This window comes from Protopterus annectens, chromosome 2.part1 (genome assembly GCF_019279795.1).
Source record: "Protopterus annectens isolate FY-2018-M chromosome 2.part1, PAN1.0, whole genome shotgun sequence".
Lineage (NCBI taxonomy): Eukaryota > Metazoa > Chordata > Ceratodontiformes > Protopteridae > Protopterus > Protopterus annectens.
In genome coordinates, this window is record NC_056729.1 from 771,358,901 (window position 1) to 771,377,883 (window position 18,983).

Consider the following 18,983-nt stretch of genomic DNA (forward strand, 5'->3'; position numbering starts at 1 on the left):
ATATTCTGTTTTTTTAATTTCATACAGGTGTTCGTAAATGCGACACTTACATTTTCTTTCTGTTTTCCCCACGTAAAAGGAGGTACATAGGTCACATGTAGCCAAATACACTATTCCACAACTGTTACAATTGAAGGTACCCCTACTGGTAAGTGATTTATTCCTAGCTTCTAAAAAAAATCTGATTTCTGTTAACTATCCTAGGACATTGGGAACAAAACCCACATTTGTATGTTCCCAACCCACGGGGACCTATATTTTTAACCTTGGGACCACCGAATTCAAAAATTTGCTTAAAATTCGTGTCCCTCCGGTAAATGAATTTCAGGGGGGTTTTGTTATTCAGTGGTAAATCCGTAATTTGGACATACCTACCCCATTCTCTGGAGATCAGGTCCTTGATAGGTCCTGAATCACCTGAATAATCAAGTATGTATGCCCTGTCTTGAAAGGTGGGATTTTTGTTCCCTGAATCATCAGTTGGGATAGGTGTGTTTTGTCCCAAAATGGGGGCAAATCTCTTTTGCCTCGCTTGAACCACCTCTTTTAAAACACCCTCCAGTAAAGACCTTGGGTAACCTCTATCAACCAACATATTGCACACATTGTTGCATTCCTTTAAAAATTCATGGTCATCTGAGGTCATTCTACTAACCCTTACAAGTTGACCCTTCACTAAATTTTTCTTCTGAAAATAGGGATGGGCACTCTTAATAGTGAAGGTAAGAGTTAGAAAAAGTTTTCTTACGATGTATACTAGAAGAAAACCCTTGTTCAACCTTTTTAAGTGTAATGTCCAGAAAAACCAGTTGTTCTGCATTAACCTCAAAGGTAAAGTCCAAGAAGTTGGTCGTGCCCTTCACATAATCCAAGAATTCAAAGAATCTTTCTTCGGTGTCTATCCAAAAAATACAAATATCGTCTAAAAACCTCTTGTACAGGGACCAGCATTTGGTAAATGGACAGTCCAAAATAAATAACTTCTCCCACCAATTCAAAATTATATTGGCATATGTTGGTGCACATTTAGCACCCATGGCAACACCCTTGTTTTGTCTAAAGAATTCCCCCTGGAAAAACATAAAATTATTTTTCAAAATAATCTCCATAAATAAAAGGCAATTGGTAAAATCGCCATGGGAAAATGTACCATTGTCAATCATGGCCTGTTCCAACCATAAAAGTCCGGTCTCATGTGGAATAGAACCAAATAAGTCCACTATATCCAAGGTAACAAAAATGAGATCAGAAGTATAAAGGTTTGTTTCAACACACCTCAAAAAATCCCATGAGTCCTTGAGGACTATGTCCCCAGAGTATGATAGATTCTTGAGTTTGTCATCCACAAATTTGGCCAGAGGGGTAGTAATAGACCCTTCTGCTGAGACAATCAACCTTAAAGGTGGATCCATGGGATTCTTGTGAACCTTGGGTATACCAAAAATGGTCGGAACACGGGGTTGTTGGTTGAACAAAAAGTTGAATTGTTCTTGACTAATAGAGCCGTCCAACAATAATTCTTGAAGCATTTTAGCGATGTTTACCTCATTAATTGAGGCCTTAGAATATTTACTAGTATCGTGAAGAGAATCTTTCATCTTGGATTCATAAACAATGTTGTCCATAAGGACTGTCCCCCCACCCTTGTCCGGATGCATCACTCTCAAATTCCCATCTTGTTTTAAGTCATTTAATAATTTTTTCTCAACCTGAGATAAATTAGGGTTAACATAATGTTTTGAAATGATGTTCCTGATCTCCCTCTCCATCAAATTACCAAAATTCCTCAATTGGGGATGTAGGGGGGGGTTGAAGGTACTCTTCCTTTTAAGAACAGGAGTTGAGGGTGTACCAAATTCTTGCCCATTAAATAATAAAGCCAAATTTTGTTTTCTCAAAAATAATTTTAGATCTATGATAGATCTGGGAATGCTGGCCTTCCTGTTGGGAACAAATTTAAATCCTTTTGAAAAAAGCTGAAAGTGTTCAGGATGTACATCAATATTACTGTAATTAAAAATCTTATAGTTATGAAGTTCTAAGGTGTTACCCTCACAGGTAATTGTAGAAATAACATCTACCTCCTGTTCTAACCCCTCTGTAATAAATTTGATTCTGGTTGCGAATTCGGTTGGACCGATGAAGCGGGGGTCCCTGACCTAAAGGGCATTCTTCATCCTGAAAGGGAATATCACCATAGTCTCCCCTTTTTTCTTCATCAGGGGTATATGGCTGGTAACCAACTTGGTCCTTGGTGGTCCTTTGTTCACGAAGCCTAGAAAAAACCCTGGGTTTGGGGTATGCTAAACTGTCCCTGTATTCTTTGAGGTCCCTTGCTAACTTACCCCGTTTCCTATTCATATTTAAGGTGCAATCGGAATCAATTTGAGAAAAAATATTAAAATACTGCTTCTTCTCTTTTTCAACCTGGAATAAAAGGTAATTAACTATTCGGTTGTTAATGATCTCCATTTCTTTTGAAATACCTGCCATAACTCTCCCATTTTCATTTATTATTGCTCTAATGACCTCAAAGCCACACTGGTCAAATATCTTTAATAAGTCTGAATGGAACTCTGACCCCTCTTCAACCCTATTGGGAAACTTGGAAAGCCTTAAGCCCTTGGGCACCACCTGCTTGCTAAGGCATTCCTTAAGATAGGTACAATCACATTCTAGTCTTTTGTATTTATCTAAATAAAAATACAAGTCATCAAGGCTTTGCCTGTAAGTTTTGACAGCTTTATCACCAGTCTCAACATTGCACGTAACTTGTTGCATATCGTAACTCTTTTTTAAAAAACCTTGAAAATCAAGGTTTTGCTGCTTATTGTTAAAGTCACCTTGATTAAGAACATCGGAGGAACCATCAGCATACATCTTAGTCAAATGTAATTACTAGTAAAACAGGCCCTGGTGTATTTTGTATGACCACATGTAAAGCATGTAAATTAAAATAAAAAAAGAATGTCTACAAATATATATCACTTATCAGCACCAAGATGTTTATACCATACCTGTCTCCTAGAGAGCTCATTGTATGTCCGTCTAAGGAGAGAAGTGAAACCCACCACACTTTAACCTTGTGGGAGACATTTGTGCCTTTGCCTACAAAATACAAAAATAATTTAATAAACAACAGCATATTCTGATTACAGAATTATACACATTCACAAGTGCGCACACACACAAGTTACACTATTAACACTATGATGTAATTCATATTTTACATTTCCTGTGTTATTAACGATCTACTTTCTTTCAGGCACCAATGTAAATGACTGTGCAGTATGATATCACTATTATCAAAGGAAAGAATATACCCAAAGCTGTGCTGGCTTGATGCAGGGCAGTCCCAATACCAATGCAGGGCAGAAAGCACCATGATTATGCTCCAAATTTAGGGAAAAAAAGACAACTGCAGTAAGCATCTTTCAGTGCTGTCAAGCTATAGTCTTGTGCTTCAGCATTCTAGCAGCCACTGCATAACACCATCCAAAGTAATTTTACAGCTTAGAAATCTGTTACACACACTGCTGCTACCAAAAACTGACAAAGTAAAGCACCTATCAGGTTTTAAAGACATTTTTCCAGAGGGACAATTCATTTCTGCCCAATGTCTGGGTAGCTGTACTGTTTTATGACTTTCATAGCTGTAACACACCTCTTGCTTCTACACTTTTTTAACTGTAACTACCTAAAAAAGATAATGATCTGTGTACTACTACACAGAATTATCAATGTCCTTCATCAGTTGTAACTACTTGTTTGTTCTCAACACGCATCTCAATACTGACTTCTCAAACTTCACTTCTCCCTGCTCTTAAGGTGAATTTTTTGTCAGTCACGTCTCAAACATGTAAGTTAGCTATGAGCACAGCCCCAATCATAATCCTCTGTGTCACTCATTTTAAAGGCTCCATAAACTAAACTAGTTTTTCAGTGTTTCCAAAAAAGTGTAACATTTTACAAAGGTAGATTGTGTTAGGCGTACTCTTATTTTGCCTTTAATTATGGTTACTTAGAAACCTGCAAAGGATGTACACTATGCTGGTATACAATTGACTGCTTAAAATCTTTTAATTGTATGCGCCAGGAGAGCAGTCTTTTTCAGGTAAGCATCCTGATGGTAGCTGAAACAAACTTTTCCAAAACAAAGATACGATCCCATGGTGGGGCTGGTTCCTTTCTATGTGGCTTTAGGTAGAGGACTCCTTTTAGGAATTGTTTCATGACTAGTTGGGAGTAGACAGGTGGGTCCAAGGGAGTCAGGAAGAAATGGATAAGGTATGAGCATTTTAATTGCAGCATAAGACAAAACCATTTAAAAAGGACAGAAAGGTAATCAAGAATCAGTGATATCAGAGGGTGGTAGGGCTACCAATCTCTGTTGCTGCACTAGTGTGGGAACACGTTTCATTTTAATATGTAGACTTTCCTGGTACTAAGTTTTCTAGCCTCTTTTTCAAAAGACATACAGTGTCTTCAGAAAACAAGAGTATGGACAGGATGAGAAATAAATCATCCATTCTCCCAGCTTATAGGTCTTCAGGTTGGGGGGTGAATGATAGGACTCCTTTCTCTCTTTCTCTGTGTAAGAAGGTCCACCAGCTGTGGCTGCACCAGTGGTTTTGTTTGGATTGTGTTCAGATTTAGTGAGAACTAGTGCTGTCTGGGCCAGTAAGGAGGTAATAAGATCACCTCTGGCCCAGCCTCCTTTACTTCCGAAGTACGCTGGTGCTAAGGGGGCAATGCATAAATAAATGGAACTGTCCATGGTAAGGAGAAGGCATCCATCCCACAGGTCCTATTCTGTGGGACTCCTGTGCAAACTTTCCAAATTGCTTGTTCTGAGATAAAGCCAAAAGGTCTACTTCTGCCACACCCCGTTTATGAACTACATCTCAGAACACCTCTCTTTTTAACATCAACTCATATGGATCCAGACAGGACCTGCTAAGGGTATCTGCTACATAACTGTCCTGTCATGGACAGTACTAGGCCAAAGGAGTGGAGCCTCTTTCCTATGCTACTTTCCAAACATGTACAGCTAGTCGGCAAACCAGACAGGAAAAGATGCAACCTTCCTTGTTTATGTACCACATCACTGTGCTGTCATGTGTAAGTATCACAAGGGCGCTGTGGACCAGCAGAGTCCAATAGCTTTCACAGGCTTCAGTACAGCCACTATTTCTTTTATATCAACATGTTTAGATTATTTTTTTTCCACAAACACCCTGAGCATTTCACACCCTGAGTGAGCATATCAAGTGATGTCTGATCCTTCTGCTGTTAGCATCTGAGAACCAGTGTCCAGATGGAAAGCAACGTGTTTGTTGATCTGCCTGTCTTCCACCCATCACAGTATCTTTCTTTATGTAAGGTAGGTGAAGGATACAAGTCTGCAAAAAATGAAGGTGTTTTCAGCAGTGGTTCTTCAAATACCACTGGGGCTTTTTGTTATGCAATCTGGTGAAAGGATAGCCTTAGAAATTCTCATGGAATACTGTTTTTAACTTTAATATTGGTTAAGTACTGAGACATGAACAACATTTTCTCCTCAGGAAGTTAAGCCTTCTGCTCTACGGAGTCTAGGTCTACCTCTAGAAAGGTAACCCCTGTGCCTGGGATGAGGGAGGATTTCTGCAGAACCAAGGAAACTAAAGGCAATAACTGGAGCCAGACATTTGGCAAAGACTCAGTGTGCAACAGACAAACCAAATATGAGAAATAAAATAAACCTCTATGGTGCAATACCCATATAAATAACACAAGAAATTGCTTAATACTTATCATATGTCTCAATTTTACCTACCTTAAGCAAACAAGTAAAGAGCTTAAGGGAACCACTGAAAAGCTCATCTTAAAACAGACACAAACAAAACATAACTACATACCTTTCTTTAACTATGCCAGGAAGATGAGAACTAACACCAAACAATGTTAGGAGCTATTCCACAATAATAATGCACACTCTGACCCAAAGGAAATAGCTAATATACTAGGTGACAAATTTAGTGCAAATTTCGCTCCACCCACAGTTATAGCTATTCAACAATCTGAGCCACCTCCTTTAAATTACTGTCAAACAAGTTCTCTCGGACCTCTTAAAAAGCTAAGACACCTCATCCACGAGTCCTGAAAATATACCAGGTTGCCTAATTACCAGTACCAAATATGGTCTATTTGAACACCTACTTAAACTCTTTAATGTACACCTCGCCATTAATTGCATTCATGAAGCCTGAAAATAGCCACTGTAATACCATTACAGAAGGGTGGTCCATCCATGGATCCTAGTATCTATAGAGCGATTAGTCTCACTAGCTGCATACATGTAAAGCTATAGGGCATAAAAGTATGGACACTGAAAATCTCAACTCTGGACAGTCATCAATTCACCTTTATCAAAGGAACGTCCTGCCTCTTTTAATTTCTTTGAAAAAGTAACTGAAGTAGTGGGCAGTGGTTGTTACACAGTACATACAATATATCTGAACCTAGCCAAGGTCTTTAACACTATACCCAATTCAAGAAAAATTAAAAGACTTGTAAATCTGAACACAAACCTTTACACTGAAAAGTTAGTAGCTGAATGGTTGCCTGGCAGAACCCATGTAGTTGCAGGCCTAGGTGCCACTTCTGGAAGCAAAAAAGTTACCAGTGTTGTACTCTCTCCTATCTGGTACCTAATTCTCAGTCTTTCAGGCCAACACTCCTTGCCTATGGTTATTTGACTTTATAGATGAATGTAAAGTGGGTGTTATTTGATCCTTCACTGGCTCACAGCTGCACTAGCATGGGTTAGATCACATTAACAAGTGGTGCAATGACAACTGTCCCAAATAAATATGAACAAATGCAGCACAGTTTTGGTAATTTTTTTTTTTACATACTGCATAGGTGACACATCCCTCAAATCAGATGCTGTCATAAGGGACCTAGGCACTGTTGTAGGCAATTCCTTATTTCACCATCTTGTCTCTGCAGCAGCTCTGAGAACTTATCTGGCTCACCTAATTTCCAAAGCCATCTCCACTAGACAAAAAGTCTTTATTCCCTTTTACACTATCTCATCAGAATGTTACTGCATATAGTGCACCTTTTAGCATATGTTTGTCTACACATACCACTCAACTTAAGAGAGACCTCAAACAGTCATAACTAAAAGGATAAGTGGCCTCAAAAATCTTAGTTATCAGGACAGACTGACAGCCCTCTTCTGATATTTAGTCCATTATAGACTCCTCCAAGGAGAGCTGTGTCTAGCCATTCAAGCCATGAAAGATCCAACCCTCTTTTACCTCCTGTTCCTTCACAGAACACATGGTATCCCATATACATAGCTAAAGGAACCAAATCATTCATCAACAAATATGATATGCAGCCATGACAGGTTTGTAACCCAATGTATCCTTTGCCTCGGGAACAAACTTCCACTGAAAGTCAAGTATAGTAGCACCCTTGCCACTTTCAATGTAAACTTGCATAAATGGATAAGCGACGTGAAATTTAAAAAATTCCCACTGAAGACCTCTATCTTGCATCCCGTATGCCTCCTGCTTCAAGTGCTCCAGGATAGCCTCATGGGCAGGGCAGCAGAAGTGCAAGACTTTTCTTCCAAAATTATGGTGATCTCTGTTCTCTATCATCTGTAAAAATTCCTGGAAGTACAGCCATGAGATCTCTTGTAATTTGAGAACACCACCTGTGGATCAGTCACAAGATTCTTGTACAGGTGCCTGGTGATGGTCAAGTACCCTGTAAAAGTGATCAGGCTTCCTGGGTTGGGGGTGGGGGTGAAGGTGAGTGAATGGGAATCAAGTTGAACAGATATGTTTAAGAACACATCTTGTGGAGAATGCACCGGGGGGATAGCTAAAGGCCTGGGCTCTGGTACTCCAAGAAATTGCCTAAACTTGTTCTTGGATTGAGAATACTACTCAGCCTCACAATTAAAGAACTCTTTCAGCCTATGAAAGATGTCCCCAAAATAAAGGTCCCCACATAGTGAAGCTGATGCCAGGGTGTCTTAAGACTCAGAATCCACATTACAGCCAGGACACAGACAACTGACATAGGTGAAGTCCTCCTCCTCTGAGTATGAGAAATTAGAGCTGCCCTGAGTGGAAATACCCCTTCTTTCACCAACAGAATTCTAGAAGCACGATCTTTTTCAGAGTGTAGCTGCCTGGATCTCAAATTCCATGAGATCCTCAGCCAGTGTGATAATTACTGAGAGGAAACTTGGGAAGAAAGGGACTTTGGTTGAAAAAGCACAGGCTGGGGCAAACAGCTAGCCAGCTGCTTTGTGTTTGGAAGCTTGGGGTGTGGTATAAGAGTGCAAGGCCTCACGATGCAGGCAGGTGGCTGCAACCTACATTTGGTCCTTGCCAACCTCTTCCCTTATGAAGATGCAAGGAAATGCCACCCTCCCCCTTTGTAATTAAGACTCTAGCATCAGAAACCATGGAATACAAAGTGCCTCCAGATCAAACTGAAGCTGGTAAAGTTTCAGCTCAAGCAGTCAACACTATCAAAGGCATTATTGCCCTCCCAATGGCTGTGCCAGTGGCCTAATTTCAGTAAAAGTTATCTGAAGGGGCTGAAAAACTGCCTCATCTCCTCAAATAATCTCAATTTTACAGGGACTATACAACATGGAGACTGTGTTGCTGGCTTCTCCAATGTTTCTTTTCCTTCGGACACTTCTATTTCTTTTTTCCAAGTTCAGAGGAGGGAATGGCAACATGTCATAGTATACACAGGCTACGAAAAGGACATTTGTTGCAGGTATCATTCTAGGCACTTAACCTTATGTTTAATGATGCAGGCATAAAAAAAGTGTCCTGGGGACTTTGTGCTCTGGGTCCAGAAAGAAAGGCAGACAGAATGAAAGTCCTTGTGAGAAATTTGCTTCCAGAATGCTAAACATTCATTCATTTTCTCTAACATCTGCAGGCAATCTCAGGTGAAACCTGAGTTTACGGCATTCAGGCCAACACAATGTATTAACAATGTGCTTAAATAAGGGAAATGGTCATTGGACTTCAGTGGTAAGAAAGAACTAAAGATGGGGCCAGCCAATTACCTTTTAAACCACCAATATACTGATGTCGGGGGGGGGGGGGCATTCACTGGGCTGTGGGAGAAGGTGAGATCTCTGGTAATCAAGTCAGCCTAGGTCTTCTGCAGGTGGAAAATCCCAAGAATCATTTCTGCAACAGTGGACTATGAGTATCAAGTTAAAAACATAAAATAAAAAGCAAAATATGTTAAGATAAAGGCAAATTCAACAAATTATATGCCAAAGAGCCGGATTCCGATGTACAAAGTTTTGCTGTAGAATCTTGTGGGTCTATTGTAATGGATACTACATGTGCAAGCACAATTTGTGGAGAAAAATGGTTAAGCAGCTCTATCAGTAAACAGAGTCAGTAGTCAGAAAAAAGGACAAGTGTTACACTGTAAAAGCAGAAGCTCCAGTTCAGATGCCTTTGTTGTCAACTAAGGCATCCTTTAAAAAAGGCAACAACAATCCTAGACATGGGGAATAAAGCAGTGATGTTGTAAACATTCAGCAACTCTTGAAATCATTAGCTATGGACATTTGTATCACCATTCTAAGCAAAGACCTTATGAAAATCACTATGAGAATAAGGTTCTCACCATAGGTTCATAGGCTGGTACTAGGCTATCGACCCTAGGGCCTATACAAGCCTAGCCATAACAATTCCCTGGATATTTCTTCCCACAATATTTACTGCCCTGGACCCCTGTCGAGCAGGGTGAGTGAAGTGATTCCCGGGGTGAATTTCTTATCTCCCATCCAATTGTCAAGGTTCCTTCTGAAGAGGGCCAAGGAGGTGCTCTGCTTGACATGTATGGGCAGTCTATTCCAGAGAATGGGTCAGGAATCTATCCCTCCAGCATGTTTTGTTCATTGCGATGACAAGGTTTAGATCCCTGGAGCCTGTGGCTCTGAGGGATTGGGATTTCTTTAAGTGGAGCATGTCCAACAGCTCAGGGTTTGACATGGCTTTGTATGTTAAGCAGAGATCGCCTCTGAGTAGATGATATGCCACAGAGTATAGCTGGAGTTTTTTTTAGACTGTCAGCATAGGACATCTGCTTTAGGCCTGTGATTCTTTTAGTGAGGTATTTCTGCGGCCTTTCCAGCTGTTGCAGATGTCTTGTGAGGTACATACCAAATGGGGCATTGTACTCTATAATGGGTCTAATGAGGGATGAGTACAATGGGACAATGACCTCCTTTTTTCTGGATGAAAAGCCCTCAGTGATGAGGTGTGCCACACAGAAGGATTTCCTGACTGTTGTGGCTATGTGGTTATCGAAGGTGAGACCACTGTCCACCTGTGTCCCTAAGTCCTTTATCACACTTCGGTGTTTAGTGTACTGCCACTTATGTGGTAATTCATGGGTACATGGTTTTTCCCAAAGGAGATAACTATACATTTCTTGGCATTGAGCTTGAGCCCACAGCTCTGGCATCAAGTATCTGTTTCTGTAAGGCCCTTTTGTAGAACATCCACATCATTTGGGGATTCAATAACGGCTCCTAATTTGCAGTCATCTGCGAACTTTGTTAGCCAGAGTCCCTTAGTGCTGGCCTGTTCTTCCTTGTCTTAGACAGGAACTTCACTGGTGGATTCAGCAGTTGTCTCTGAATCCAGGGATCCCTTTTTGCCCCCATCTTCCCTCTCAGGAACTGTTCACAGATGATTCAGACATGGGATCGGGATGATATTTGGCTCCCTAAAAGTACAGGGGTGTGGTCGCCTTGTCAGTAGGAGCACATCAATGTCAAAGAGATGAGAGCTCTTCTCCTGGCTCTTCAGGCCCTTCACCCTCTTTTCTCTCCAGGGCCACTCAAAGTGTTCACAGACAATACCACAGTGATATGGTATATCAACAAACAGGGAGGAATGAGATCTTATCTTCTTTGCCGGTTGGCACTTCTAGTATGGGATCTTGCTGTCAAGTATCAAGTGACTCTTCAGGCAGTTTATATCCCTTCCAGTCAGAACACTGTGGCAGACATTTTGGTCAGGTCCTTAACTCAATCCCGTGACTCTTCAGGCAGTTTATATCCCTTCCAGTCAGAACACTGTGGCAGACATTTTGGTCAGGTCCTTAACTTAATCCCATGAATGGATGGTTCACAGAGATGCGTTTCTGAACATCAACCACCAGTAGGGTACTCCTCAATTGGATCTTTTTGTCTACCCTCTGAACAGACAACTTCCTCTGTTTTGTGCCAGCGTCCCAGGTCCTCTGGTTTGGAAGGTGGAAGCCCTCTCATTTTCTTGGAAGTGGATGTTTCTTTATGCATTCCCTCCCCTTCCTCATATTCTGAAAGTTCTGTTCAAAATTCAGCAGGATGCTCCCAAAATCTTGTTGGTGACTCCCTTTTGGCTGTGACAGTATTGGTTCTATCAACTTCTACATCTGGCCAGGGGCAATCATCACATGTTACCTATCAAGGTGGATCTAATCACACAAGAGAGCTCTCATCCATCTCCACCTGTCCATGCTTCAAATGACACTGTGGATAGGATTTTGATTCCTCACAGACACCTCTTTTCGGATGATGTGTTGCAAGTCCTGCAGGAGGTCAGGAAACCTACTACTAGGAAATCCTACTTATCCAAATGAAAGTGGTTTTCTATTTGGTGTCACTCTCGTAACCTGGACCCACTTACTGTGGATGTTCCTTTGGATCTCTTTTATTGGTGTGAGTTGCTCAATGATGATTTAGCCTATTCTTCTATTAAGGCCCACTTATCAGCTATCTCTGCTTGTCTGCCTTTTTCTTCTACTTTAGCTTCTAGATTTGAGGTTAAACGATTTCTTAATGGTGTCCTTAATATTAGACCTCCCAGGAAGCCTGGGATCTTAATTTTGTTTTGAAGAAGTGGACTCAGGCTCCTTTTGAGCCTGCTGCTTCAGTTTCCTTGCTACATTGTTCCTGGAAGACTGCTCTTTTGTTAGCTCTTACTTCTGCCAGATGGGTGTTTGAGTTGAAGGCCCTTATGCTTGTCTTTCATTTTTGGTCTTTCATGAGGACAGGGTTTCCTTGTGCACTAACCCTTCTTTTATGCCTAAGGTGGTTAATGAGCTATCACTGAATCAGTCTTTTAATCTGCCTACTTTTTCCCCTGACCACAATCTGACAGTGAGAGGGAGTTTGGACGTGCATAGACAACTCAAGGTTTATTTGGATAAGACCAAGGCTATTAGAAAATCTGATCAATTACTTTTTTCTTTTCATCCTAGATCTTTAAGATTTGCTGTATCTAAGCAAACTATTTCTTCTTGGATTTCTAAGGTAATTTCCATTTGTTACATTTTTTATGGCAAGAACTTTCCTTCTTCTGATAAGGTTCATTCTACTAGAGCTGTGGCTTCTTCAGGTGCTTTTATCAAGAGCTTAGACACTAATTCTATTCTTGAGGCAGCTACCTAGACTTATGTGCATACCATTACCAAGCACTACAAGTTGAATGGTATCTCAAGAGCTAGGGCTGGTTTTGTTAGCGCAATTCTTCATGGGTTTTTAGGGGGCTCTTCCGAGACTTCCCCCTCCCAAGTTTCCTCTTGAGCTTCGGCACTCTACCTTCTGTTAAGAATACAGCAGCAGTGAAAGCAAGGACACAGTACAGTTGTGTAAAATCTTACCATAACAGTAGATGTCCTTGCTTTCATTGCTGCAGTATTCACTCCCTGCCTCCATCCCCTAGTCTTTTGTCTTCCTGGATATACAGGTTACCTCTTGGGTTTCTTGGACTGTGTTCCTACTGGGGCATTCAGTTCAGATTATGGTAGGCCTGAACATCACCTTTATGCTCTACTTACGCAAGGAGCATTTGCGTGATGTTCGGCTTACCTTTTAAAAACAACAAGTAGTCTTTGGTAGACTGGCCAGATGTTCAGCCTTCAACGGCAAGGAATCTCATCTGTTATGAATACAGCAGTAGTGAAGGCAAGGGCATCTACCATTACAGTAAGATTTTATACAACTGTACTGTCTTTTGGTGAAAGATTAATAGCATTATTCTTTTTTGGTCCCCCAGGATCTCTCATTATGTGACACAGCTAAGACTTCCTACAAAAGCATCTTTAGACTTGCTGTAGAATTTCTGTTATCTTTGATTGGTTTCATCTTGAAAGGTGGGAGGCAGACCAAAGGTGATCTTATCTGAAGCAGAGGTTTACATTACCACTGCAAAACAACTGAACATAGACACTGTTTAGTTGGCTCTATCTCAGAAGGCAGGATTGTTAACGTATCAAGGATCCTCAAGACCCTCTCCTTCAGCAAGTATGACTATAAAATGTGAATAGACCATGCAGGATTGAACAATTAGTCACAAAAGCCCATGAAAATACACGCAAAAGGGACTTGCTTCAACTTGCTCTGTAAGTTTCTGTCAAGGATAAGACTCTGGTTTTGAGTGGTATCCTCCCTTCACCTAGAATGATGCCCAAATTCAACTAGAGGATAACTGTATTCAACAACTGGATAAGCAGCCTGTGTCATTCTAAGGGTCCAACATGCATCTACCTAGGATGAGACGACTGACAACCAACATGCTTTGCAAGGATGGGTGGCACCTCTCGTTTAAGGACTTACTCATACTAGCTAGAGCCTTTGCTGCTTCTATCATGTCTTTTTTAGACAGAGTTCATCTAATGAATATACCAACCTAACTAACAAAGCAAATCATAAACTGGACAACATTATGGTGGTCCTTCTCAATGCCAGTTGTTTTAACAATAAACTGCTCAATTTGGAGGCACGTCTACATTTGGAAAGAGTCCATGTTTGTTTAATCACTGATACACGGTTCAAGTGTAATGACAGTACCAGATTCATGCTGAGTTTCTGTGCCTATCATGTCATTAAGTCCAGTAGTAATGGTGGATGTGTAGCAGTGTTCATGCCAAGGATTTTATCCCTTCCAAAGTGACAGCCCATACCTAAAATTTCAGCTCACACTAGCGAAGTCAGAATTTCAATTTATAGCTTGTTAGTGATCCTCTTATGTGACAGAATTATGAAGACTTCCTGACACTCATTGAAAATATCTCCTTAACAGATATTTGTAATCCTCTGTAGCTTCAACTACCCTCTGTACACTGGAGTACTAACACTTCTAACATAGGTTACGTTAATGCTTTTTACATTTGGTAAATGAGAATTGTCAGGATTAAACTGTTCAAAATCCCAAAGTTGGTAACATCCTGTGCATAGTTCTTAAACTTGGCCCTAGCACATTTCCTGCCTCTGATTGTCCCTTCAATAATTAAGTCAGACCACAAACTGGTTACCTTTATTCTGACGAAGTACAGTTGTGTCCCACTTACCATAATTGTAGCTGTTCGAGTAGATCAGTGTTGCATTACTGACACTTGAGTCTTCCTGTCAAGCAGAAGTCCACCAATAGACAGATTTCCAAATTTTCAGCTTCATCCCTAGCAGACAGACATCAGGGTATAAGAAGGGTGTCTGTCGGTGCCATCTTCAGGGCCTTTTAAACAGTGAACAAGCAGTCTGATGCCTGAGGACTCACCAGTTACTTGACTATGAGTGAGGAGGAGGAACGTCACAGGAGGCAAAGAGGGGATGATGAAGACAAAAGGACTACCTGTAGTAAACTCCTCTACCCCTTGAACCCAGCAAGTGGGGGAAGTGGTCAGCAGATAGAGGGGGCTGGAGAGTGGGAGTATGTACTGGAACACAGATCTACTTCAACATCTACAATTATGGTAAACAGGACACAACTATACTTTGCTCATTATAATCAATGTTGCAGTACTGATTCTTGACAGGACTCCGAAAGCCAACTGTTGGGTGATATGTCATATGTATGACCCTAAGAAATAAGGTTTTGCAGGATGGCAGTAGTGAAACCTGTTCTAGCCATGGAGATACTGCCTACATTATAGTGTTCTGTAAAGGTGTGCATGAACTTCATGTAGTTGCATCCAAGATTGCCTGGGTAGGGGCTCCTTTGTAGAAAGTAGTGGTAGTTGCCTGTGCCTAGTGGTGCGGGCTTAAATATGACCATTTAAGACTTTTTCCATGGTGGGAGTAACAGAAGTCAATACAGGTAGCTATCCATTTGGAAATGGTTTGTTTTGAGAAAGATATGCCCTCTTAACCCTCTGCAAAAGCCACCAGTAATTCCACTGCTTTATTAGGGGCTTTCTGTTCTGTTCAGATAGTACCCGATTTGCACGTGTACATTCTGGGAATGAAGGACTTGCTCTGTCCCGTTCTGTAGATTTGCGAGGAAGACTGGCAGGTGGACAGCCTGGCTTACAAAGTACTGATATCATCTTAGGCTTAAAAGATGGGTTTTTCTAAGGATTAACCTATCCCTGTGAAAAACAGTGAAAGGCTCTTTACACATGACGGCTTGTAGCGCTGAGATCCCCCTTGCTGATGTAACAGCTACAACGAAAGTAAGTGGTCTTCCAAGTGAGCATCTTTATAGAAGCAGTGCAGCTGTTCACAGGGGGTCAAGGTGAGTTTCTCTAGCACATAACTTAGATCCAAGGCAGGAATAGAGCTTCTTCTAGGTGGTCAAGTGAATTACCCCTTTTAGGAAAAGTTTCATATAGAGTTGAAAGAAGGCAGGTGGAGAACAGAGCAAGCAACCTGAGCTGGAACAAGTGTGTACTTTTTTTTTAAAAATACTTTTATTAAATTATAACTTAAAACACAGACAAATACACATTAACAAAAAAAGAAAACAAATCATTTTAACATTTTCCATTTATATACAATACACATCACATACTTTGCTACTATCATCAGTCACCAAATCAAAAAAAATTGCTGAATTCCTGGCTTCCCTTAAAACTCACTCCCCCTCCTGAACATTATTATGCATGTGCTAGGTCCCATAATTTCCATTTACTCCTACATAATTTGCTCCTTCCCTTTTCTAAAAATCCCCTTCCTATTCTTCTATAACATTCAATACCTTAAAGGGACAATCCCAGCATTTAAAATTTGGGTAGAATTCAGGACGACCAAAGTAACAGCCACTTTATCAAAGTCACATACATTCCCACACACAGTGTATTTTCATTTAAATTATTTTGTGCATCCCTTTCCCCAGTCCTGTATTAGTTCCCGTTGTAAACCAAACTCTCATCTTGTGTTCCTATTAGCTTGTGGGTTGTAGGGTGCTAAATATAGCCGCATAGTTCTTCTATGTCCAACAATGGTAACGCAACTCTTATTTTCTGTTGTCGTAGCAATGATCAGAGAGTTGAACTGAAGGAGATTACATTAATCTAATTTAAACGAACCAGCAGTTCAGACTGAATGAAAGCTAATGACCACCATTACTTTACACTCGCTAAGCAGCGCTTTTGCGGTTTAGTGAGTGTAAAATTAAAAAAAAAAAAAAAAACACAAAAGAACAGAGCTGTGTTTGTGTGAGTGTAAGTGTGCATGAGAGTGTGAGCGAGATCGAGTGAGCTGTTATTTTACACTCGCTACGCAGCGCTTTTGCTGTTTAACAAGTATAAAAGTATGTGCATGTGTATTTGTGTTTCTGTTTGCAATGTGTGAGTGCATGTGCTTGTGTGAATGTGTGTGTGTGTGTAGCTACGAATGAGATGACTAAAGTGATCGATCAGTAGGAAACAGCAGTTAAGAAGTTTGCATACCTTGGGAACTCTTAGGACAAGACAGAAATTGCAAAGTTGCTTGAACGATACTATTTGTGTTAGCCATGCATGTTCTGACCGACAACAATTTTCGGGGTGGGAGCAGGTAAGATCAATCCTACAGTTGTAGCAGCAGTTAAGAGGTTTGGATACCTCTCGACCTCTTAGCTAAAGGGATCGTTGGGGGAACATTTAATTTGATGTCAGTAAAGTGCTTGGGTCTACATGGACAAACTACTGAAGGTGTCTATGGAGTTTAATTTGGCATCTGCTTGCGCATCCATGGAGAAACTACTGAAGGAATCACTGAGTGGGAATGTTCCATTTAGTGTTAGAGAAGTGCTGGGGCATATATGGAAAAAGTATTGAAAGGATCACTGGGGGAATGTTTGACTTTGTGTTAGTGGAGTACTTGTACAGACATGGACAAGATGCTGTAAGGCACTGGGGGAGAAGTTTCTTTCGGTGTCAGTAAAAGTGCTTGTACAGACATGGACATACTACTGAAATAATCGTTGCAGGAAATGTTTTATTTGCTGCCAGTGAAGAACTTCAGCAGTATTGGCCCAACTACAAAAGGTTCCTTTGAGGAAATTATTAGTTCTGTCATCACTGACATCTTAGTGCGGGCATTTTGGGGGGAAATGTTTAATTTGGTGTCAGTGATAGGCTTTTGCAGACACAGACAACTTACTGAAGGGTCTGTTTTGGGGAAATGTTCTTTTTGGTGTCAGTGAAGTGTATGGACACACATGCAGAAACTACTGAAGTGTTCTTTTTGGTGTCAGTGAAGTGTATAGACACACATGAACGAACTACTGAAGGGATTGTTCAGGGAAATGTCCCATTTTGTGTCAGTGAAGTGCTTGTGCAGCCATGGACAAACTATTACATGGCTCACTGCGGGAAAAACTTAATTTGTTGTTAGTGAAGTGCTTGGGCCTACATGGACAAACTACTGAATGTGTCTTTGGAAGAAATAGTTCATTTGATCTCAGTAAAAGTGCTTATCTCAGCATGAGTGGGGGAAATGTCACATTTGGTTACAGTGAACCGCTTGGGCATACATGGAAAAGTACTGAAGGTGTCTTTGGGGAAAATGTTTCATTTGGCATTAGTGAAATGCTTGTGTGGGGATCACTGGGGAAACGTTTCATTTGGTGTAAGTGAAGTGCTTGTGTAGACATGGGCAGATTACTGAAAGGAATGTTTGAGAAAGTGTATCCTTTGGTGTTAGTAAAAGTTCCTGCGCAGATGCTGACACAATAATGAAGGGATCACTGGGGGAAATGTTCCATTTGATGTCAGTGAAGTTCTTGTGCATACATGGGCATACTTCTAATGGGATCATTGGGGAAATGTTGCATTTCCTATCAGTGAAGTGCTTGTGTATGCGTGCACAAAACTACTGAAAGAATCATTGAGAGAAATGATTTATTTGGTGTCAGTAAAAGTACTCATTCAGACGTGGACAAAATACTAAAGGGATCATTGTGAGAAATTTTTCATTTGATGTCAGTGAAGTGTTAGTGCAGACATGAACAAACTACTGTAGTGGTCCTTGCGGAAATGTTTCATTTTGATGTCAGAAAAGTTCTTGGGTACACATGGAGGACCTGTATGGTGTCAATTAGGTGTTTGTGCATACAAACAACTGGAAAAGTTGCTAGGGGAAATGCTTTACTTGGTGTTAATAAAAGTGCTTGTCCAGGGATCGTTAGGGAAGTGTTCCATTTGATGACAGTGAACTGCTCATGCAGACATGGACAAACTACTCAAGGGATCATTGGGGGAAAGGTTTCATTTGGTGTAAGTGTAGTGCTTGTGCAGGCAAGGACAAACTACTAAATGGATAGCTGAAGGAAATATTTCATTTGGCATCAGTGAAGCACTTGTGCAGGGATCATTGGGAGAAGTGTTTCATTTGGAGTCTGTGCATGTAAGCATAAGCACTTCACTAAGTACTACAGGGATCACTGGAGGAAATATTTCATTTGGTGTCACTGAAATGCTTCTGCAGACATGGACATACTACTGAAATGACTGCTGGGGGGAAATGTTTTATTTGGATAAACAACTGAAGGGATCACTGGGTGAGAATGTTACATTTGGTGTCACAGAGGTGGTTGGGCATACAGGGAAAAAGTACTAAAAGGATCACTGGGGGAAATATCTGATTTGTTGTTAGTGAAGTACTTGTGCAGACATGGACAAACTGCTGAAAGGGTCACTGGGTGAAATGTTTCTTTTGGTGTCAGTAAAAGTGCTTGTACAGA

At 40.8% G+C, this 18,983-nt stretch overlaps 1 protein-coding gene across 1 annotated transcript in view; it reads right to left on the bottom strand.

Moving 5' to 3' along the window:
* CLOCK (clock circadian regulator) overlaps positions 1–18,983 on the bottom strand; it is a 2,173,159-nt gene that overhangs the window by 1,559,771 nt on the left and 594,405 nt on the right. Inside the window, exon 5 of the mRNA XM_044062477.1 lies at positions 3,018–3,108. Within this exon, the coding sequence (XP_043918412.1) occupies positions 3,018–3,037 (20 nt within the window). The 5' untranslated portion in view covers positions 3,038–3,108. The remainder of the gene's footprint in view (positions 1–3,017; positions 3,109–18,983) is intronic.